Source organism: Phascolarctos cinereus, unplaced genomic scaffold, assembly GCF_003287225.1.
Source record: "Phascolarctos cinereus isolate Bilbo 61053 unplaced genomic scaffold, phaCin_HiC Scaffold_1;HRSCAF=81, whole genome shotgun sequence".
NCBI lineage: Eukaryota > Metazoa > Chordata > Mammalia > Diprotodontia > Phascolarctidae > Phascolarctos > Phascolarctos cinereus.
In genome coordinates, this window is record NW_027555514.1 from 247,596,801 (window position 1) to 247,622,379 (window position 25,579).

General features: G+C 34.9%; 1 protein-coding gene across 1 annotated transcript in view; it reads left to right on the top strand.

Annotated features, from left to right (window-relative positions):
- Positions 1–3,728: 3,728 nt before the first annotated feature.
- Positions 3,729–25,579, top strand: part of PTPRQ (protein tyrosine phosphatase receptor type Q) — a 267,228-nt gene continuing 245,377 nt past the window's right edge. Inside the window, 3 exon segments of the mRNA XM_020993501.2 lie at positions 3,729–3,890; positions 7,721–7,790; positions 25,007–25,206. Coding sequence (XP_020849160.2) covers positions 3,798–3,890; positions 7,721–7,790; positions 25,007–25,206 — 363 coding nt within the window. The 5' untranslated portion in view covers positions 3,729–3,797.

The window sequence follows — 25,579 nt, forward strand, 5'->3', positions numbered from 1 at the left end:
CCAAAACATTGCTAAAAATATTTTAAGATAGATTAAACTAGAACATGATTGGAAGAGTGGCTCATCACGAGAATAATTCTTAAACAACTTCCTAGGCTTCGGTTATGTTACTGTTCAGTCATGTCCAGCTCTACATGCCCCCGTGGACATTGTCCATAGGAGTTTCTTGGCAAAGATACTGGAGTGCTTTGCTGTCTTCTTCTCCAGTGTGTCCCCATTTTACAGATGAGGAACTGAGGCAAATAGAGGTTAAATGACTTACCCAGGGTCACACAGTTAGTAAGTGTCTGTGGCTGGATTGGAATTCAGATCTTCTTGACTCTGTGTCTGTGGCTGCTCTATGCATTGTACCACCTAGTTGTCTATTCTATTATAGTCTAACCATTATCATTTACCTGGTTGTGCAATTTATTATCACATAACCTTTATACACTGAGTCTTATAACTACAAGGACATTTGCAGTGGAATCAATAGAGAGCACTGAGTTGTTGAGAGATCTGAGTTCTAATTCTGACTCTGCTATGTGCTAGCTATGTGCTCTTTCCAAGTAATTTAAATTTTGTACCTTGGTTTACTAACCTATGAAACGAGAAGGTTGTACTGGTAAAATTCCAGTTCCCTATCACCTATGAAAAAAATGCTATTTTTTGGTACTATATGTTCACCATTGGTATGAATGTATCTCTTCCCCTAATCTAATTTCTCCCATAATAATGTTTTACTGTTCTTTTATGCACTTAAGTAATATTATATATTGGAGTACTTGTGTAAAATAGTCCAGAGTAATAGTAAGTTTGAAACAAGATGAGCAGAGAGAGTTTTTAGAACTATTTAAAATAAAGTCAAGAGACTTAGCTTGCTATGGAATATGTCATTTCAATTTAATGCATCATTGCTTTCTTAGTCTGTAATAATGCAGGTAAAGGAAAAGCAGTATTTTCAGCCCTATTTTTGTCAATAGTTTTAGACTGAGGCTACATGAGGCATGTTTTGCAAATACTTGGCTGCAAAGCCTCTTTCTCTCCCTCTGTATTGTCTATCTGGAATCTGTGCTAAGATAAGGCCGAGTGGGAACCTGACTCATTGGCAACCAATCAGGAGGCCTTTGTGTGGAAAACTCCCCTCCAGATGGCACAGCCCAGTTAAACAACTGTTCAGAAATAAAAATGAAAGCAAATGTGAAAATGTATAGAGGTAATGGTTTGGGCAGGAAGGTAGCGCCGCCTACCACTGTTTCATTTCCTAATGAAAATGGTTGTTTGCCATCATAGAGAGTCCAGAGCTTTCATTTGAAATGCACATATCTGAAAAAAAAATAGACTTGTGTTTCACTTCTTTTCTCATTATTTTCCCCACCTCTAATAAATAACTGAAGAGTCAGATGATTATGCTGTACTTCTAAACTTCTATAGTATTGTACTATACTTTGTACTTTAACATACACACCTATGTGTGTGTGGGATGTATACATGCACAGTATTTTCATACAATATTTGAGCTAGAGAGAATAAATTTGGCAAAAATTAAACTGATCAGATTGTAAGGAAATTTTCCAGAGCTACATTGTATATGGATATACCATATAACAGGCATTCTTGAAAAAGATCTGAGTTCTTGAGATAACCAACTAAACATAGAGATCACGTAATGTGATTAGGTAGGCAGCTGGTGATAAAATTCGTTTGAAACACCATTTATTTAATGTTGCTTCTTAATTCTTGATCATTTTAAAATAAAGAAATGGTCTTTGAAATTTGTGCTTCCATTATAAGAACCTGAAAGGCCCGAGAAACTTAAAGCTTTCAATATTTCAACACACTCCTTTTCTTTGCACTGGAGAAAGCCTTCTGGACATGTGGAAAGGTATCATGTGATGCTTGTTCCTGATGGTGGCATTGTTGCAATCAGAGATCTTGGCCATGGGGAGTATCAGGTATAGTTGTCTTTGAGGCACTTTGTTTATATGTGATACTAATGGGAAAGTTCTCTACGAAACTGACGAACCATGAAAACTCATCTTAGTTTTTTTTTTCTTTTTAGCATAGACAAAGACAAAAACATCTATGCCAAATTTATGAGCATAAATTTCAGGATTAGTGGGTCATTACCTTAACAAAAGCAAGCGTACCTTTTTTTTTTTTCTTCACGTCTACTATAAACCTCCGGCCAGTCATCCAAGGGTTCATGAATAGTTTAACAAAGTAAGGGCAGTGCTATTGAGTAATACATGCTCATTAATTGTGTACTTGCCAGGAAGATCTGTCCTTGAATCATTAATGCAAGCAACATTTCCCTGTAAAGCCATCAATGTAATTCCACTGTCTGAAAAATGTAATAATGATGGCTTTTCTTATAATATTTGTCTTACTTTTTATTGGAACTTCAGAGACACAGGTATTTCATAGGCATGCTTAACTGAGAGGGCTGGAGAATGGCTAACTGTAAATTCTCAAGAATTCTTATTGAATGTTTCTTTCCAGTGGCAGTAAAGTCGGCAGTTCTGTAGAGTTTATAGGAGGCAGATATTGACTTATTAGTTGATGTACTACTGTGTGATATATATGTATGTATATACTTACATATCCATGTATATCTATATCTCAACATATATATTTCTATTTCAAAGTAGATTACCTGTTATTTATTGATATACTGTAACAAACTCTTCTAAACATGTTTCTTGTAATATAGTGCGTTAGTTCCATGTAGGTGTTTGGCATCTTTACCTTATGATTTTAGGAATAATAGATGTTTTTAACCTCTCTTGCATTTTCTTTCTTCCTTGAAAGAGTTTATTGTCCTTGATTTCTCCTTGATCTTATAGGTTGATGTCTCGAATGCTATACCTGGGACAAGGTACAATGTAACCATTTCTTCAGTTTCTGCTACAACCTTTGGTACTCCTGTTAGTAAAATGGTGACAACAAATGTGACGAGTGAGTATAATAAACATTCTTATATCTATGTCTCTCTTAATTTTTATACATAGCATGTTTTAAAATTATTCTATATGAATTTCAGGCAGTCTAAATCCTCACTTTTGGCTTAATGAAAATGTTTACCTACATATTATATGCATGAAAATCAAAGTGTTAAGGAAAGTTTCTCATTGAGGAGAAAGTGAAAATATCCAAATACTATGTTTGAACCCAACTTGGATTATGATCATCATTTGGGCTCATTCTTAGACTTCTTTAATGTGGAAAGAATGACAATAGCTATTCTATATCTGCTTATGAATTTGAGCATCTGAAAGACGTAGAGTTATGATTATGCCAAATACAGCAGCATTTCTCAGCAAGGAGTAGCAAGCAAATAATTATGATAATATTAATAGTAATAATAATGTGCTTTTAGTTTTAGTTTGGATTTCTTTAAGGATGATTTTTAAATGACTTGGAGTTAAATAATATTTGGTCTGTGAAGTTTTTTTTAAATGTTCCATTTTTTGCATTCTTAGTAAAAAAGAATATTTCTGGTATTCCCCAAAGCATTTAATCATTTTTTAAAGCACAGCTCTAGAGAGAGCTGTTTCATATTGAATCCGTTAGTCTCCAGGAACTTCAAAAGTCTAGGTTGCAAACAACTTTCCTTCCATATGAACTGTGGAAATACTCAAATTGTTACCTGACATTTTAATTAAAGGCATTTTGTTTTTACAGATCCAGGGCCTCCCGTGTTCCTTGCAGGTGAAAGAGTGGGATCTGCTGGAATTCTTCTCTCTTGGAATACACCACCAAAGCCAAATGGAAGGATTAAATCATACATTGTTAAGTATAAGGAAGTTTGCCCATGGATGCAAACCACCTATACACAAGTTAGAGCAAAACCAGATAGTTTGGAAGTGCTTCTTACTAATCTCAATCCTGGAACAACTTATGAAATTAAGGTGAGTTTGAAAGGTTTTCTGCATAATTTTGCATTTAGGATTAAGTGCTGTTTAGTGTTATTGGAATTAAAAGTAAAGAACCAATGTATTTGAAATCTGGCTAAAGTTTACCATATAAATTATACAGGGAACTAAGGGAAGATAATGGAAAGAATTGTTTCATTTCTGTCCTTTTCTTTGGTTCTGGAACTTTAGTGAAATTGTAGAGTTACTTTTTTTGGCTAGATTGAGTAAAAATTTGTTTCTGTTCTCATAAGTTATGTACTAAAGCAAAAGATAAAATTTCTCCCTTTAGTTACTGATATGAAAAACACATTTGGTATTAATTTAATGCTTTTGTAAGTAAAAAAAAATTGTTATTTAGTTCAGTGAAAAGAGTACCAAATTTACAATCAGAGAGTTCGAATCTTGGTGTTGCCATTTACTCTTTGTGTAAGCTTAGACAGGCAGCTTCATTTCCTGGGCCTCAGTTTCCTCGTCTAGAATGAGGGGATTGAACTAGATAACCTTTAAGATACTTTCCAGCTCTAAATCTCTGATCCTTCTCTGTTAAATAATCATAACATTGAATTAGTCTTGTTCATTTCTTTCTATTAATCTTCCATGACCAACACCTGCATTTAAAAAAAAATTCTAGAGAGTTTTTGTAAGCACAGATTCCATAAATGTGGCAATTTAAATATTTTAGCACTTCACTGATTTTAAATGTGCAGGTTAGGAAAAGGCTTGTTTGCAGGTTCAAATAAAGAGGAAATAGGTAAAAGGCAGCACTAAATTATATTAACCTTGTAAAATTATTTACAATAAAATGTGTCAGTGATGTTATTTTTTCCTTGGGAAGGATAATGGAAAATTTAGATAAAATATCCAGAAGACTGCTTATTTTCTTAAAAATTTAATAAGCAGCTGGCTTTTAAACACTGAAGAAAATTTGGATATAGTTCTATAGAGTTTTAAGTTTCCTCTTAATGAAAAATGTCTTATTGATTTGAAAATATTACTGTCATTTCTTAATCAACCCCCCCCCAAGAACCCTCTTTTGTAATAAAGAAGTACTGTTAAGCAAAACAAAACAAAAAGTAAATAATGACAATGACCATGACTGATAGTGTAGGCCTCATTTCTTCACCACAGAACATTTTTATACAGTTCTATAAATTCTTATAAATATAAATTCAGCTAGGTGGCAAAGTGGATAGTGCTGGGCCTGGAGTCAGGAAGACTTGTTTTCCTGAGTTCAAATCTGGCCTCACACACTTACTAGTTGTGTGATCCTGGGCAAGTCACTTAACCCTGTTTGCCTCAGTTTTCTCATCTGTAAAATAAGCTGGAGAAGGAAATGATACAGCAGTCAAATAATCTTTGCCAAGAAAACAACATATGGGGTCACAAGGAGTCAGACACAGCTAAAATGACTGAAGCACAACAATAAATTCTCTAAAATTCCTTTATAAAGGATCAATTAATTAATTCAACTTAATAAATGAAGTTAATTTGAAAGATCCCTTTAAAATTGTTAATTTTAAAACTACTGCTGTCACTTCCCACTTATAAGCCCTATTCACAAAAATAACAAAAAACAACAAAAAGTAGTTAAGCAAAACAAACACATTGCCCATGTCTAATAGCATGTACGTCTTTCTGCAACTAGAGATCTCCCTTGTCCAGCTACAGCATAAAGAGCTGGGTCATCACCAGTCTTCTAGGGCCATGATAAGTTATTTCATTGATATGATTACTTCAGGTTCTTTATATGAAGTAATTACTTTCAGGGCCATATTCTTTCCTGATCTCTGACATAATGAAGATTATTATAATGATGGCACAGGGGGTAGATTGCTGGCCTTGAAGTTAGGAAGACCCAAGTTCAAATCCAGCCTCAGACCTTGCTGTCCGTGTGACCCTGGGCAAGTCACTCAACCAGTATCTCAATCAGCAACTTTAGTTGTCCCTCATATATAACAACAACAACAATAGCTAATATTTACATAGTCGGCCAATCACTGTGCCAAGTGCTTTACATTTATTTTCTCATTTGTTCCTCACAATAGGAAGTTTCTGTTTAATATGCCTGTTTTACAGATGAAGAAACTGAGGCATTGTTGAGAGGATCAAATTAGATCAAATGAGAAAGTGTTTGTAGAGCACTTAGCACAGACCCTGACACACAGAAGGCACTTAATAAATGTTTTATTCTTTCTTTCCTTATATTGCCTATGCAAATTCAAGTTTCTCAATTTGTATTCAAAATGTGTATATATCTTTTAAGATAATTATAATACTGAATTAGAGATGACAGTATGCACTTAATGATTAATGTGACTTTTTATTGGGGAAAAAGTGATATTTTTGTCATTGTGAGTCACAGAACACAATCGAGGAGTTTCTCAGAGTAAGGATTTCCAGTCTCTGATATGTTCATTGCTTTGTTATTGTTGTTGTTCATTGTTCAGTTGTATCTGACTCTTCAAGTCCCTGTGGACCATACTGTGCATGGTAAGCATATTGGAGTGATTTACCATTTCCTTCTGCGGGGGATTAAGACAAATAAAGGTTAAGTGACTTGTCCAGGGTCATCCAGCTAGTAATTGTCTTAGGTTGTATTTGAACTCAGGTCTGCCAGGGCCAGTGCTGTATCCACAGAGCCACCTAGTTGCCTCATATTCATTGCTGTCAATCATAAATGAATCTGAAATAGATTGTGTTAGGGACTGGACCTGTGATTTCATTAGATTAAGGAACTCCACCAGTGCAGATTGCTAATTCCTACGAAACTTGTTAGAGTTGCCTAGAGCATTGCAAGGCTAAGCACTTTTTCCAGAGTCCCAGAGGCTTAACTTGAATACAGTGTACCTTGTTTTGAAGCTGGCCCTCTCTCTACTATACCACACTGCCTCTTCACTATTCTAATTTTTGCTCTAGGAAAGTCTAAAGATTTATGATACTGAGTATAATTAAAGATCCATAGGCCAAACAACAAATTGAGACCATGTTTTTCTTTTTTACGTGACAGCTGAAAAGTGCTTAGACTGATCCTTCTAAGGGAGGTTGCTCTAGGATAATAAACACAGACTAAATTCTTTCATGGATATTCTCAGCAGCTAATCTGAAGAAGTGCTGTTGACAGGAGGGGGAGTCAGCCATCAAGATCTTTCTTCTTAGTCAGGCTGACAAGGCTTCTCAACACAGCTTCTTGCATTTCTCAACTCAGAGTTCTTGGGAACCCTTGATTCTACCCAGAATTCCATAGTCTCACCATCTTTTCATTTTTTCAGCTAAGAATCAGCCAGTGGCTTCCAACAGCAATATTTGCTGTTGGACATTTTTACTCTTGCAGTATTTTAACATTACTTTTTAGAAGAATATACAATGACAGAAGAAGCATTTTGGTATAGTGAATATGGAGCTGGCTTTGGAGCCAGGAAAGTGTGGAATTAAGTCCCGTCTCTGACACCTACTGGCCATGGGATTCTGACAAGTCATAACCTGTTAATATGGTTGGCAACACTCTAAGACTATAGGTGTTGATTTCGGGATCTGCAATGGTAGAAGATATTCCTCACTTTTAGCTCCCCATATTAATAAATTACAGATCTATCCCCCCAAAGTATGTGGGAAACAATGAGATTTACCTTGAAACTGATGTCCAAGGTCTAGGGCTTTACTTTTATTCACTGCAAAATCCTAGGAGTGTTGGAAGAAACAAAAGGTTGGTATTTTTGGAATTTGGATTTCACTTTTTTTTAACTATTTATTTTTGAGAAGTTCAAAGTTGTTATAATATCCAGTTCTATAACTAACTCAAATGCTATTCTTTTGGTTTATTTTAGGTGGCTGCTGAAAACAGTGCTGGTATTGGGATATTTAGTGAGCCCTTTCTCTTCCAAACTGCAGAAAGTGGTAATTCTCCTGAACCATTCATTAACACAAATTAATTTAATTACAAATGTGTTCAGTTTGTCATTAGTGACTTCTAAAAAATCTGACATTGTCTTGATATACTAAATTATAACTTTCATAAACTTTGGACCCTACTGTTGCTGTTACTTGGCTAGCAATACATAGAGTGAGAATCTTTTTGTAACTGTGTGCAGTAAAGGTTAATCACTTAGAGGTATGTTAATGTCTTTTTTTCTATTTTTGTTGTTCAGTCATTTTTCAGTTGTTTGACTCTTTGTGACCCCATTTGTGGTTTTCTTGACAAAGATACCAAAGCGGTTTGCCATTTTCTTCTTCAGTTCATTTTACAGATGAGGAAACTGAGTCAAACAGTGTTAAGTGATTTGCCCAGGATCACACAGCTAGTAAGTTTCTGAGGCTGGATTTGAACCCAAGAAGATGAGTCTCCCTGATTCTAGGCCCAGTTCTCTATCGACTGTGCCACCTAGCTGCCCCGCAATTTTTATTAAAAATCTACTTTTTAAAAATTTACAAGCATTCATTTTCTTTACCTCCCACTTCCCCTAGATAGCTATAGTCAAGCAAAACAAATTCCCATATAGGTCATGTTCAAAAATGTTTGTCTTACTTTGCATTTTCAGTCCTTTGCTTCTCTGTTAGGAGGGAGGTAACATTCTTCATCATTGTTCCTCTGGAGTCTTGGCATGTACTTCTTCCACTGACCTCAGTTGTAATTCATACACACCTTGATTAGATGGGCCTTGGGAGTTGTTATGCTCCACAAAATAAACAAACAAATAAATGAGTGATTAATAAAATTAATGACTTGGAGCCAAGCTTCCAATGGGTCTCTCTCAACTTAACTAGACTGATCGTTCTATTTATATGTAGGAATGTCCAATAATCTTAAGGTGGCAATCTTGCCTCTTCTTATTCCTAGGGTTTTATAAAATTTTAAATATTGTTTCACTATTCCAGGTTAAAAAAAAACTCTTCTAATGAGGTTGTTGGCAAGAAGAGAAACGGATTCAGGGTGATCCTAACTGCCCAGCAGTAAAAGATAAAACATGGAGGAGAAATATCTGAGTTCAGCTCCTCTTTAGAGTTTCAGCAGGTCACCTGAGAATGAATTCATGTATCTGTTTGTTGTCAGAAATGAGCTATCATCTTCAATTAATGAGTACTCATAGGTATCTTTTGAAATATGGAATAAGTTTCTTTATTATAGATGTGTATTCAGGGTTCATATTAGTATTCTGTCTGCCTTATAGTGGAGGCCTTTTTAAATTTTCAGTAACTAGCATTTTCTTGTATTGCTTCCAAAATCGTTCCACTTTTTACTAAATCCCATTCAATAGTGGCACAGCTTTTTAGTGAGATTCTAGTGCAAAAGTAAACATTCATTGCCAGAAACCAGCCAGTCTGAAATTCATGAATAAGAGCTGTCCCTGTTCAGAGAATTTAATTCAATGATGGAAACAGTTTTAGTTGAATAAAGAGAGTCATTATAAAACATTCAACTTAAATTTAAGTTACTGTTTTCTATTGGGTGAAAATGTTTTAAATTATTTGCATTTTTTAACTCACCATCTGTTAACAAAAGATGTTTTATTTATTTTAATTTTAATGAATACTTTTTAAATTCAATGAATTTGTCTCAACTCATTATGTTCTTTTAAAAATCATAGAATAAGCTAGGTGAGGCCCATTTGATAATTTGCTAAGGCTTAGCAAGTCATAGGTTCGTAGGCTAAGAGCATCATAGTTTTGGAACTCAAGAGGACTTTAGAAGCCATATAGTCCAAATCCTTCACTTTACATTTGAATAAACCACAGTTCAGAAAGGTTAACTGACTTGCCCAGTATTGCAGAGTTATTAAGTGTCAAGAGAGAGATTAGAACCCATGTCTTTGTTCTTCCAAGGTATCAATGGAACAATTCCCCTGAAAATTATTAACAATATGTGAATAGAATATTTCATATTTTCTTACAGCAATTTTAATAAAAACATATGCAAATAAGTTATTATAATACATTTCAATATTCAAACTAGGTTTTAATTCTATTCTACTACTCTAAAAACACCATGAGGGCAGTGACGGCTTAATCTAAGCCTTGAATCTCTCAGGGAACTTGATACAATGATCTAAACATAGTAGATGAAGCAGGTAAATAAGGCTTTACTTTCTAATTCAAGTAAACAAAAATTTCATTCATTCATCCATTCAGCATTTGTTAATCATTTAAGACATCCAGGCATTACTTTAGGGGCTGGGGATTAAAATGACAAAAATGAGACAGTTCTTGCATTTGAGTAGCTCACTTGAATGGGTGGAAAGCTAGTGTTGCTGCTGGAGAGAGGAGGAGAGGTTCTGGGTAGGAAGATTTACATAAGCTGAATTAGCAAGGCATCTAGGCATTGGGCATTAGGAAGGACTGTATGAAAGGGAAGTAAAGAGGGAATGCAGAAACATAGAACTAGAGGGTAGGGTGTACTAGGGAACAGTCAGAAGGCCAGTTTTGTTATAATGTAGAGTGTGCAAAGAAACCCAATGTGCGATAAACCTGGAATTATAGACTGGAAGCAGAATTTGAAGGTTTTAAAAGAAAAAAAAAAGAAAGTAGAATTTATATTTTATCCCAGCAGCAAGAGGGAGCCTCTAGAACATCTTTTTTGTTATTTATTTTTAGTTTTCAGCATTCATTTTTATAAGATTTCAAATTCCAAATTCCCCCCTTTTTTTAAGATGGCAAGCATTCTGATATAAGTTATACATGTACAATCATATTAAGCAAATTTCCACATTAGTCATATTGTGAAAGAAGAATCAGAATAAAAGAAAAACCAAAAGAAAGAAAAAAAGAGAAAATAGTATGCTTTGATGCATTCAGACTCCATGGTTCTTTCTCTGAATGTAGATAGCTTTTGCCATCATGAGTCTTTTGGAATTGTCTTAGATCATTGTATTGCTGAAAAGAGCTGGGCCAAGGGGTAGGTAGATGGTGCAGTAGATAGAGCACCGGCCCTGAAGTCAGGAGGACCTGAGTTCAAATCCAGCCTTAGACCAAACACTTGACACATACTAGCTGTGTGACCCTGGGCAAGTCACTTAACCCCAATTGCCTTAAAAAATAAAAAGAAAAGACAAGAAAAAAGAGCTGGGTCAATCATAGTTGATCATCACACAGTGTTGCTGCTACTGTGTACAATGTTCTGGTTCTACTCACTTCGCTCAGCATCAGTTCATGTAAGTCTTTCCAGGTTTTTCTGAAATCTGCCTGCTCATCATTTCTTATAGAACAATAGTATTTCATTCCATTCATCTATCACAGCTTGTTCAACCATTCCCCATTTGATGGACATCCCCTCAATTTCCAATTCTTTGCCATCATAAAAAGAACTGCTGTAAATATTTTTTGTACATGTGAGTCCTTTTCCCTTTTTCATGATCTCTTTGGGATATAGGCCTAGTAGTGCTATTGCTAGATCAAAGGGTATGTACAGTTTTATAGCCCTTTGGGCATAGTTCCAAATTGCTCTCCAGGGTGGTTGGATCACTTCACAACTCCATGAACAATGCATTAGTGTTCCAATTTATCCACTTCTTCTCCAATATTTATCATTTTCCTTTTTTGTCATATTAGCCAATCTAATAGGTGTGAAGTGGTACGTCAGATTTATTTTAATTTGCGTTTCTCTAATGTGATTTAGAACATTTTTTATATGACTACAGATAGCTTTAGTTTCTTCCTCTGAAAACTGCCTATCCATATCCTTTGACCCTTTGTCAACTGGGGAATGACTTGTATTCTTATAAATTTGACCCAGTTCTCTATATATTTTAGAAATGAGCCCTTTATCAGAGACACTGGCTGTAAAAATTGTTTCCCAGCTTTCTGCTTCCCTTCTAATCTTGGTTTCATTGGCTTTATTTGTGCAAAACCTTTTTAATTTAATGTAATAAAAATTATCCATTTTGTATTTCATAATGTTCTCTATCTCTTATTTGATCATAAATTCTTCCATTGTCTATAAATCTGACAGGTAAACTGTTCCTTGCTCTCCTAGTTTGCTTATGGTTTCAGCCTTTATATCTAAATTGTGCACCTCCTTTTACTTTATCTTGATATATAGTTTAAGATGTTGGTCTGTATCTAGTTTCTGTCAAACTGCTTTCCAGTTTTCCCAGCAGTTTTTGTTACAAGGTGAGTTCTTATCCCAGAAGCTGGAGTCTTTGGGTTTATCAAACAGTAGATTACTATAGTCACTGACTACTGTGTCTTGTATACTTAATCTATTCCACTGATCCACCGCTCTATTTCTTAGCCAGTAGTACCAAGCAATTTTGGTTAGAACTTCTTGATCAGGAGGTTTTCATGGTCAGACCTATACTTTGGGAATATTAATTTGTTTGTGTGGTGATTGGATTGGAGGGGAGAAACACTGGATGCAAGAAGACTCGTTAGGAAGCTAAGGTAAAGGTGAGAAATAATGACATTTGGAACTAGGGTGGTGGCTATGTGAGTGGAGAAGAGGGGATAGATGTGAGATATATTGTTGAGGGAGAATCAGCAGCTTCTAGACTAGGTAGGTAGGTGGCACAGTGGATATAGCACCGGGCCTGGATTCAGGAAGACTGTCTTAGTGAGTTCAAATCTAGCCACAGACACTTGCTGTGTGACCCTGGGCAAGTCACAATTCTGTTTGCCTCAGTTTCCTCATCTGTAAAATGAGCTGGTGAAGTAAATGGCAAACCGTTTCAGTATCTTTGCAAAGAAAACCCCAAATGGAGTCATGAGGAGTCAGACATGACAGCAATAAGAATCAGCAAGTCTTGGCAACTACTTGGGTGTAGGAAGGTAAGGAGAGTGAAGAGGTGAAGATGACTCCAAGATAGTGAACTTGGGTAACCAGAAGGATGGCAGTGTCCTCTACAGAAATAGGCAAGTTAGGGAGAGAGAAGGTATAGCAGAACAGGCCATCTTCTGGTAGTTTAGGTTCTAGGTTAATTTAGGAAGATATTGTTTGGAATATAGAGTTAAGTTAATGAGAGTAGTGCAAAATAAAGGTGGAAAAGTGGAATGGAGCAAAGTATGGAGGGTTTTAAAAATTGGTCATTTAGTCAGTCCTCAAGCATTTATTCAGTTCTTAGTAAGTGCCAGGACTGTGACAAGTGTTGGGAATATAAAGAAAAGTAAAAACAGTCCTGCCTTCATGGAGCTTATATTTTAATGGAGGAGATAACAAGAAAATAGCTAAATACATAGTTCTGTGTACACACACCCCAACCCCTTTGTCTGCTTGAACCCAGGACAATTCCAGGAACAAAATAAGCCATAAATCAAGTTTACTGTCTGTTGAGTGAAGGATGGTTGGAGAAAGGAAAGGCTATAGTCGATGAGATAATTTCTGAATCTGTTTCAGTAGTCTAAGAAGAGATGATGAGGGTCTAAAATAAGGTGGTGGCATGTGAATGCAGGGGAAGGAATACCTGCCCAAGAGATTGCTGAGTTAAAATAGATAGGAGTCGGCAAAAGATCCCAAAGTGATGCTTGGAGGGAGGGAGAACATGTCAAGGATAACTCTGATGTCTCTAGTCTGGATGAGCGAGATCAAATGTGAACTCTTTTGTTCATCATTTAAAGCCTTGCACAGAATGACCTATTCCTATCTTTCCAGTCTTCTTGCCCATGATTCCCATCCATACACTCTCTGTTCTGGACATCTTGGCCTACTTCCTGATTCTCGTATATGATACCTTTTTTCCCATACTTATGCCTTTTTAATGGTTTTATTCCATGACTTTAATGCCCTTCATTCCCACCTGTGCTTGTGTGAGTCCCTGGTTTTCTTCAAGTTTCAATTCAAGTGCCATCTTCCATATGAGGCCTTCTTGCTAGTGGCTTCCCATCCAGGGATGCCTTACTTGTGTTTTCTATGTGTCTTGCATCTCCCTCTATATAAGCCTGTTGTTTCTTCCATTGGAGTGTGAGACTTTTTATGGTGGGGACTGTTTCACTTTCATCTTTGTATACTTAGCACTTAGTCCACTGCCTGGCACGTAACAGGCATATACATATGCTTGTTGATTGATTTTTCCTATCAATAGAAGTAGGGAGGTTGGGAGGTTGGGTAGATTTATGAGGAAGGATAATGAGCTCATTTCTGGATGTGTTAGTCTGTGAGGTGTTAAAGGGACATTTGGGTGGAGATGTCTAGCAGGCAGAAGGAGATGGAAGACTGGAGTTCGCGAGAGAGATTGAGGCTAAATGTACAGATGTTAGAGTCTTCTGCAAAGATATAATACTTGAAACTATTAAACAGAAGAAGTTATCGTTAGAAACCTTATATAGAAAGAAAAGAAATGAGAAAAGATTCTTGAGTAAAGCCAGGTTTAAGGAATGAGGAATAAGTAGAAAATGAATGATTGGAGGTAATCAAGAAGGAAGTAGGGATAGAAACAAGAACAAAGCCAAAAGTTATAGGAGCCAATGAAGGAGAAGGTTTCTGTAGGGGTCAAAAATTACTAGTTTATAGCTTCCTCGAAATTCTTGCTCTTATGCCTTATCTCATGTGGAGAAGATGGATAGGAATGGATTAGGTATAATTAGGTGGATTCAGAACTTGTTGATTGGATAGACTCAAAGCATAGTCTTCAGTGGTCAAGATGAACATAACAGGAGGTCTTCAGTGGAATAGCCCAAGAATCTCTGCTTTACCCATACTGTTTAACATTTTTATCAATGACTTGCATGAGAGAATAGATGACATACTTATTAAATTTACAAATGACCAAATTTACAAAAGCTGGCATGTACTAGATACCAGAGTCAAGAATCAAAAGTATCTTGACAGGCTAAATAATTGGACTGAATCTAATTAGATGAAATTGAATAGGGATAAATGGAAAGTCTTATCTTTGGCTACAGAAATGTCTGGCTTGATGATCTCATCAGCACCCATGAATTTAATTATGATTTCCATATCTATATATCAACGCTTGTCTCAGTCTTAAGTTCTTCATTACCAACTATTTTTTTGATATCTCAAACTAGATGACTAGATGTCCCATAGAGACCTGAGATTCAACACATAAAAACAAAAAGAGTTCTAAAATCTTTCAATTTTGCTTTTATTTATATTGTTATTATTGTATAATTTGTTCTTTTAATTCTACTTTCTTCATTCTTCATCAATTCAAAGAGATCTTCCAAGTTTCTTCACCAAATGCCATGTCATCATCACAATGATATTCCGTTACATTAATGTATCATAATTTTTTTTAAAAATCACAACAGGTGGGTTCTCCCTTAGTGTCTAGGGTTTTGCTACAATGAAAAAAAAAGCTTCTAGATATTTTTGTATGTAAAGGCCCTCTTCTTCCTTCTTAGATCTCATTGGAGTATATGCATACTGGAGAAATTTCTGGGTAAACGTGTATTCAAGTTAGTGACCTTTTGAGGCATAATTCCAAAATGCCTCTCCTAATTCACAGTTGTACCATTGTTTCCAATTAGACCAGATACACCAGTGTTTCAGTGTACCTTTTTTCCCATTGCCTCTCCAACATTTGTCGTGGTCTTTTTTTTTTCATCTTTGCCATTCTGACAGGTGTGACGTGGAATCTCAGAGTTGATTTAATTTACATTTCTCTAGTTATTAAAGACTTGGATTTTTTTTCCCCAGAAGGTTGTTGATTGCTTAGGTTTGTTCCTTTGAAAACTCCCTGTACATATCTTTTGATAATTTGTCTAATGGGGAATTACTCTTTTAAGTTTGAGTCAGTTCCTTACATATCTTATATATAAGACCTTTAAAAGAGAAGTTTCCTGCAGATTTCCTTCTAACTTTAACTACTTTGATTTTGGTTATGCACCAAAAATTTCCAAATTTTATACACTCAAACTTGTCCCTTTTATCTTCTGTGATCTTCATTATCTCTTTTTTGGTTATGAACTTTTCCCCTACGCACAGATTAGAGAAGTAATTTCTTCCTTTCTCCTTTAATTTTCTTAATATGTCTAAGGTATCCATCTGTAACTCATCTCAGTAGATAGTATAAGCTGTTGGTCTATATTTAATTTGGAACAAGCTGTTTTTCCATTTTCTCATCAGTTTTTGTCAAATAGTGGGTGCTTATCCAAGTAATTAATATTTTGGGATTTATCATTAATACTATTATCAGGTATTATCATTATATTCAGATTTATTATTATTTATTATTAACTTTATACCACTGTGTTCATATGCTTTTGTATGTTATTTATCTAATTTACCCCACTTACTGACCTCTTTTTTTTTTAACCAGTACAAATTGTTCTGATGTTTGCTACTTTGTAGGATAATTTGAGATCTGGTCCTGGTAGATCCTCTTCCTTCTCACTGTTTCCGTTGTTTCCCTTGAAGTACTTGACCTCTTATTCCTCTACATTAATTTCATTGTTATTATTTTTTCTAACTCTCTAAATTAATTCTTCGGTAATTTGATTGTTATGGCACTGAATAAATAAATTAATTTTGGTAATATTATCATTTTTTTTTATCTTGGCTTATCCTACACATGGGCAACTAATATTTCTCCAATTATTCAAATCTATCTTTATTTCTGTAAAGATCATTCTGTAGTTGTATTCATGTATGTGTTGACAGATAGACTTTCAAGTACCTTATATATTCTATAATAGTTTTCAATGGATTTTTTCTTTTTATCTCTTCTTGCAGGTTTCTGTTTGTAATATATATAAGGATGCAGGTGATTTCTATGGAGTTTCCTGGACTTTGCTGAAGTTATTGTTTCCATTATTTTTAGTTGATTCTTAAGAATCCTCTAAGTAAACCATCATATTGACTAAGAAATCAATACTTTTGGAGCAGCTAAGTGGCACACTGGATAGAGCACTGGCCCTGGAGTCAGGAGAACCTGAGTTCAAATGTGATCTCAGACACATAATACTCACTTAGCTGTGTGACTCTGAGCAAGTCACTTAACCCCAATTGCCTCACCACTAAACAACCCCCCCCAAAAGAAATCAGTACTTTTCTTTCTTATTTTTCTGTGCTTATTGGCTCTCAACTTCTTTTTCCTGTGCTATTGTCATAGCTAGCATTTCTGCCTGAATATCAAAAAGTAATGGTGATAATGGGTATCCTTACTTAACCTTTTTATTAAAAAGACTCCTAGCTTGTCCCATTGCATACAATTCTGGACCTTGTTTCTAGATAGATGCTATTTATATTAAGAAAAGATCAATTTATTCCCATTTTCAGTGTGTGTGTGTGTGTGTGTGTGTGTGTGTGTGTGTGTGTGTGTGTTTTAATAGGAATGGGTGTTGTATCTTGTCAGAACCCTTTTCTATATCTATTGATATAAACGTGTTTTTTCCCCCTTATTTTCTTTTATAGGAAGAGTTGTCCAAATATTTAATTCTATTCCTGCTGTAAATCCAGTCTGTTCTATGTTGACATAGTCTTGTTGCTCATATCTTGTTTAATTTATGGTTATTTTTTTTTGATCATTAGGCATATCGATACATAGCTTTCCTGATGTATTTTGACTCATCTCTGGTTTAGATATCAAGACCATATTTATGTCACATAAAGAAATTGGTAGGGTCTCCTTTCCTGTTTTGAAAACTTTTTGTAATATTACAATCAATTTTTAAAAGATACTTTCTAGAATTTACTTGTAAAACCATCTTGTCCTAGTTTTTGCTACCTTTGGGAATGCCCTTCAGTAATTAAATTATGAATTTTTTGATTTATTTTTTCTGATATTGTGTTATATAAATATCTATTTTTCCCTTTTTAATCTGGATTTTTTGTATTTTTGTAAACATTCATCCTTGTCTTCTAAGCTATCATTTTCATAAGCATATGCTTGGGTAAAATAGTTTCCAATAATTTTCTTTATTATTTCTTCAATTATTGTGAATTTTCTTCTTTCATTTCTATTTAAAGTTTGATTTTTATATTTATTTAAAAATTGGGTTATTTTTAAAAGCTTCATTTCATTTATCATTTTTTTGCTTTAGATTTTACTAAAATTTTATTAATATCTCCTTTGATTTTTAGAATTTCTACTTTCTTGTTTAATTGTGAGTTTAATTGTTCTAATTTTTTTTAAAAAGTCCCCAATTTATGGATTTGTTTTTTTTATTTTGCTAATAGCATTTAGAGATATAAATTTTTCCTCATTGACAATTTTAACTGAATCTCATGAGTTTTAGCATATTGCTTCTTTATTGCAATTATCTTTGATGAAATTTTATGTTATTTCTATACTTTTTTCTTTAACCCACTCATTCATTAGAATTAGGATATTTTGTCTCCTATTACTTTTAAATCATTTCTTCAAAAACGCTTAATTGAATAATTTTATTGCAATGTGATCAGTGCATTTTTGTTTTTTTTAAATTTTATTAATTTATTTTGATTTATCAACAATCACTTCCATGTGCTTTTGAATTTAAAAATTTTCTCCCCCTTCCTCCCCACACTCCTCCCCAAGACGGTGCACAATCTCATATAGGCTATACATTTACATTCCTATTAAACATATTTTCACATTAGTGAAGTTGTAAGTAAAAATTAAAACCAATAGGAGGAACCATTAGAAAGAGGAACCAAAACTCAACAGAAGAGAAAAAAAAATGATAGCAATTCAACTTCCATAGTTCTTTCTTTGGATGTGGATAGCATTTTCCACCACGAGGCCTCTGGGGATGTCTTAGATCCTTGAATTGCTGAGAAGGGTTAAGTTTATCAATATTAGTCATCACACAACATGGCTGTTATTGTGTACTGAGTTCTCTTGGTTCTGCTCACTTCACTCAGCATCAGACCATACAAGTCTTTCCAGGTTTTTCTGAAGTCAGCCTGTTCATCATTTCTTATAGCACAATAGTATTCCATTACATTCATATACCACAACTTGCTCAACCATTGCCAAATTGATGGACATCCTCTCAGTTTCCAATTCTTTAGTGCTTTTTTGTTTAGGATTTCTGGTTTTCTGTGTTTTTGGTGAAATATTTGTGATTGACTTTTGTATCGGCGCTATGCAAGACGAGACTTGTAAACTCCTTTCTGTCCTTATTCGTTAATTGCCAATGATCATCTATCATCTCAAATTTCTATCAAAATATATTCAGGTCCTTCTTTCTGATTTATCTTTTGATTAGATTTACCTAGATCTGAAAGGGATACACTGATAATCCCTACTGTTATCATTTTAAAGTTTATTTCTCCTTGCAAAAATAACTTTTTATTACATATTTAGATATTATGGCATTTGTTTTATATATATATATATAATATTAATATTGATTCATTCTCAATAATGCCTTGAAGTATAATTTCCCTAGTTACCCTTTTTCTTATAGCTGCAATTGCTGTACCTTATCTGAAATCATGATTATTATTCCTGCTTTTTAAGTTCAGCTGTATCATAATAGATTTTGCTCTAGCCCTTCATTTTAACTCTCTTTGAATCTTTACATTTCAAGTACATTTATTATAAATAATATATTGCTACTTTATAATATTCTTTCTTTCTTTCCTTCTTTCTTTCCTTCTTTCTTTCCTTCTTTCTTTCCTTCTTTCTTTCTTCTTCTTTCCTTCTTCTTTCTTCCTTCCTTCCTTCCTTCCTTCCTTCCTTCCTTCCTTCCTTCCTTTCTTTCTTTCTTTCTTTCTTTCTTTCTTTCTTTCTTTCTTTCTTTCTTTCTTGGCAAAACATTTGGCATTGTGACTTGCCCAGGGTCACACAGCTAGTGAATATCATGTGTCTGAGGCCGGATTTGAACTCAGGTCCTCCTGACTTCAGGGCCAGTGCTCTATCCACTGCACCATGTAGCTGCCCCCTATTATTCCTTTCTAATATATTCTCTCTTCTTCCGGATTATGGATGATTTCATCCAATTCACATTCAGTTTATAAGTGTTAATTGTGTGTTTCTCTCGATCCTATTCTCTTATACTTTTCTTGCTCTTTGTTCCCATCCCTTCTTTGCAAAGAAGAGAGTGATGAGAGAGGATGAGTGTGCTCCAGACCTGTGTGTGTATATGTTTGTGTGTGTGTCTATGTATACATATATGTATATATGTATGTATGTTTTTATAGAATGTGCTCTATACTTGATGCAGATAGCTGGAATCCTTTCCCTCCTCACATTTACTTGCTGGCTCTCCTGTTCTCTTTCAAGTCTCAACTCAAATCCCAACTACTTTGCTGGTAAATGCTACCTCTACCCTGTGCCTTCTTTCTGGGATCATATTCCATTTACACTACATTGTGTATATATACACATATCTACATTTCTATATCTTGTATATACATAGTTGTTTGCACATTGTCTCTTCCTTTTGGGCAACGACCATTCCTTTTGACACCCAGCCCCACTTTTTTTTGCATTTGCTAGTTTTTTTTTTAATTTCATGTAAAGATAGTTTTCAATGTTCATTTTTGTGAGGTTTTGAGTTCTAAAATTTTTCTCCTTCCCTTCCATCCCTTACCCCTCCCCAAGACAGCAAGCAATCTGATATAGATTATTCATGTACAGTCATGTTAAACATATTTCCACATTAGTCATGTTGTGAAAAGAGAATCAGAACAAAAAGGAATAAGCACAAGAAAGAAAAAATTTTAAAAAGTGAAAGTAGTGTGCTTTTAATCTGCATTCAGACTCCATAGTTCTTTCTCTGGATGTAGATTTTCCATCATAAGTCTTTTGGAATTGTCTTAGATCATTGTATTGCTAAGAAGAGCTAAGTCTATCATAGTTGATCATTGCACAATGTTGCTGTTACTGTGTGTAATGTTCTCCTGGTTCTGCTCACTTCACTAAGCATTAGTTCATGTAAATCTTTCCAGATTTTTCTGAAATCTTCCTGGTCATCATTTCTTATAGTGCAGTAGTATTCCATTACATTCATATACCACAACTTGTTCAACCATTCCCCAATTTATGGGCATCCCTTCAATTTCCAGTTCTTTGCCACCATGAAAAGAGCTGCTATAAATATTTTTGTACATGTGGGTCCTTTTCCCATTTTTATGATCTCTTTGGGATACAGACCTAGTAGTGGTATTCCCAGGCCCACTTGTAAAAATGATCGTTAGCACTTAAAACAATTACTGGTACATAATAAATACTTGATAAATTCCATTGATAAACTGAGTGACAAAATGGAGGAGTAATGGTTAGAAAACCATTGTTCTGGAAAGAAAGATCTTGTGGTTTTAAAAATAAAGATATGGTCTGTAAGCTTACCATGAGTCATAAGTGTGATGTGGCAGTCAAAGAGGGCTACATGCTCTTGGACCACATTAAGAGATATGTAGCTCTCAGAAATCAGGTGGTGATAGTGCCACTGTACTCTCATCTGGTCAGACCTCATCTGGAGTGTTGTTTTCAGTTCTGGGGACACTGATTGAGAACTTAAGAGATCAGATGGATAGCATTCAGAGGAATGTAATCAGAGTGGTGAAGATTCTTTACTCCACGTCATGTGGGGATCAGTTGAAGGAAATGGAATGTTTATCCTGGAAAAGAGAAGCATCAGGAGGGACATGAGAGCTGATGTAAAATATTTTAAGAGTTGTCTTGTGGAAGAGGTATTAGATTTGTTCTGACTTGGCCTCAAGGAACTGGGAGTGAGTGGTGGACATTGCTTAGTGATCAACTTAAGCTTGATGTCTAGAAAAATTGCCCAACAACTAGAGCAGTCTCAAAGTGGACTGAACTGCTTTTAGAGTGATGAGTTCATCTTCCTCCTTGGAGGACTGGGCAATTTACTGTTTGTTGTGTTACAATGGATATTCCTTTACTCGTCAAATTAGACTTGATGGCTGCTGAAATCTCAACTCTCAAATTCTGTGATTCTCTGTAGAGATGGCCCAAACACTATGTCAGAGGAATATTAACCCTAGAAGATCATACAAAGTGGAAAGACTTAGATTAAAGCTGAGGCTGACTGTATATTGTCTGAGCACCAGCCTGGCCAAGACCAAAGAGATTCATCATCAGTTTGACCACCAGGTCATGATGTTTTTGGCAATAGGAACTCTCAAAAATTATCTACTATGTTATAGAGGACTTACAGTCTGCACAATTAAAGGAAGAACCACACCAATGTAAATTATAAGTCATTGGATTATTGAAATATGTTATAACTTCACCTATAATAATTTTATTTTGAGGAGGGGGTCTGGGCTTCTGTTTTAATGAGTGTAGGAAAGTCATTTGTTGAGAAAACTCTCTCTATCCATGCAGATGGACCAATGTTCTACAGCTGATAGTTTTAAAAGTGTTACCTGGATACACTTAGCAGTTGTGTGTCATTTTCAGGTCTTCACAACTACTATATGTCAGATAGGGATGATAAGATTGTAAATTTAGAGGTGGCAGGGACCTCAGTCCATCTAATCAAGCTCCTTTATTTTACAGACTTAACTGAAGGCAAGAGAGTGTAAATGACTCAGGGTCATGCAGCTAGTGTCTAAAGCAGGATTCATACCCAGGTCTTCCTGACTCCATGTCTAGAACTCAGAATGTGCTAAATCTGAGACTAGCTCTCTATATACTATGTCACGTTATACTTCTTAAGCCTTGATGTTGTCTTTAAATTCTAAATTCTATTTCCTTTTCATTTAACTCTAGAGAGAATATTGCTATTGTTTAATCTATTAGTCTATTATTAATTATTCCTCATGAATTTCTTGATTTCTTATTATCAGATGCACCTTTTATATAATTTTATAATTCTTATCATGTTACTCATATACATTTTCTCCTGATCCTAATTTAAGCTTCTTATATATTTCATATGGTTTCTTATCAAATATTGGGATGGATTATATGTATACACTCTTAAAATTGCTCTCCAGACTAAGTTTTTTATGTCTTAAAACTAGAACCTATATACTTAATCACGTATGTTTTGTCACAGAAATGTGTTTTGTCTACTTCAATTTCATACCTTCTTTCATTAATGACTTCTTGTATTTGTCAAATCATGTATCTGCTTTCCCCAGGTGGCATCATGCACTTAAAGGATTCTGAGTATCTCTTCATCAGTTTTGCAACTTATTGGGACATTTCTGGCCCATGTAAATGATGTTGATACTTTCTCTTTATAAGCATTTGCTTCTAGATTAGATGAGGACTGACCTGTGATTTAATTCCTTTGGGGAATTTCCAGATGGGGGAACTCACTCTGTCGATGCAGATTAATGTCTTCTCTGTAACCTAGACTCAAATTTTTTAAGACCCATTTCATTAAATATTTCTCAATTAGATATAAAATTTTTAACTTTCATTTAAAAAATTTTGAGATCCAAATTCTTCCCTTCCCTCTGCCTTTCTTCCCTCCTTGAGAAGGAAAGAAATTTGATATTAATTATACATGAGAAGTCATACAAAACATTTCTATGCCATCTACAACCTAGGAGTCTATAGAGTTGCCTAGAGCACTGACTGGGTAGGTAATTTGCTCAGGGTCACATAACCAGTGTGTGTCAGAGGACTTGACTTCATGTCTGTTTTTCTAGGTACTACACTGAGCTATTTCTCCCTCTCCTTGTTTCTACCTATAATTTCAATTTGAAAGAGAAAAATCACTTTCCCACTTATATTCCTGCTGTTCTTCCTTATTGAAAATAAGGCATAAATGTGTCATTAAACATGAAAAGTATTTGGGGTTGATTATGCTCAAATTGCTTACGTGGCTTATTTACTTTATTTCCATGTAATTAGAATTAGATAAAAAGACAACATTTCTCAAACATATTTAATGTTAGTGGTGTAAAAAACAGATCTGACTGTCATTCTGCTACTCAAAGATCTTTAAAGACTATATATTGCCTATAAAATAAAATACAAAATCCTTGTCCTGGCATTCAAAGCCTTCTATTTCATGGCTCTCACCTGCTTTTCCAGTATTATTTCATATTATTTTCCTCTTCATGAATTCTCCGTTCTTGACAGACACACTTCAAAGGTTATCTATTCTCCAAAGGTTCTTAGAGTGACAGGTGAAGTGTCAATGTTCAAGATTCTAGAGAGTGTAATGGCCCGGCACATCTTCCTCTAAATTATTAGAAAGGTTGTAGTTAATAATTCTCTGCCCAAGCTAGTGGTCTGAACCAGGAAGACATGTGTTAAAAGTCCTGCTTCTGACATGTACTAGCTGTGTGAACCTGAGCAATTTACTTAACCTGCTCTAGGAAATTCTGTAGGTGCTGATTTGGATTGATAGAAGGAGCTTCCCATCTGAAAGTCCTCTAAATCAATGGAATTATAGACCATGTGTGCCCAGGAGAGTGGGCAGAGTATTAGTCATTAGGTAGGGGGCAGTGGGCCTGATGATGACCAGAGTGGAGCAACAATTCTTGAGTCCATTCCAAGGGGATGGACTCAAAATTTATCCAAAAGGTAGAAGGGAGGGGGAGGCATTAGCAGGAAGTTTGTGAGGAAGGGTTCCTTATGGCAATTCCCTGATAGACCTGACAGTACCTACAAGAAAAAGCAACTGGTTACTCAGATGCTTTGCTTTTCCTTTAAATATATAGGAATATTCAACAAAGAATGATTAAATACCTAATATGAGCAAAGTACTCTTCTGAGCTTTGGGTAGATAAAGCAAAGAAAAATCCATTGTAATGTTGAATCCACACTGTGGGGTCCAAGGAGCTGGGGGTGCCAGGCTCTGGTCTCATGCTCAGACAGTAGTTTCATTACTGAAGGAGCTTGGTCTCTAAAGAAAGAGATCAAATTATTTTTTTGTATTCTCTTGCTCTTTGCCATCTGACCTTAAAGACCTATGGAAAATCACCTTGAGCTTGAGCTTGAATCTTATCTAGAGTCTTCTCCAAAAAGTATTAGAAAATTACTCAAGATATAATATAGAGAAGGTATAAGGCAGTTATTTATTTCCTTGGCACAAAAGAAATGCTTAAAACAAAAGATTTATACTAGAATATATAGGTTCCATCATAGTGATCACTAAGGGAAAAATTGCTACTGTTTAAAAAAAATCTCCTCTTTCTTTATTCTGGGCAACTTTTTATTCAGGATATTTTAAAATGATACTCCCAAATATACTTCATCTGATTCATTAAGTATTTTCAAAATTTTTTCATCTACTATGGAAAACTTAGAAGTTTATTTTTAAGTTTCACAGTGATGTTTCTAATTATAACTCATTAATGTTTTCCTTAGCTCCAGGCAAGGTGGTAAATCTCACTGTGGAGACCTTCAATTATTCAGCAGTCAATTTAATTTGGTATTTGCCTCGGCAACCAAATGGCAAGATTACCAGCTTCAAGATTAGTGTCAAGCATGCAAGAAGTGGACTCATAGTGAAAGACGTCTCAATTAAAGTTGAGGATCTTCTGTCAGGGAAGTTACCAGAGTGTAATGTAAGTATCGTAAAACGCCTTCCCTATTTTAAACATTTCCAGAAAATTATTTCATTAAATTTAATGTGTTATCCTATGGGCAGCTATATAATTCCCTTTTTTTTTTTTTGGTTTATGAGGACTTCTTTTTCTAATGTCAAACACTTTCATGCGCCTCACCTTTTCTTATATGATAGCAGTCATACTATTAGGCAAGGACCCCCTTTTCTTCATTAACAAAAAAAGCTTTTTGGATTCCTTACAAGATAGCAGTCATACTTTTAAAAATCTATTGATTGAGAATATTCATGATGATATGTATATTACGATTTACATCATGATGACATGATGAAATACACAAAGACAAAAAGCAACAATAAATTTGGTAATTTTT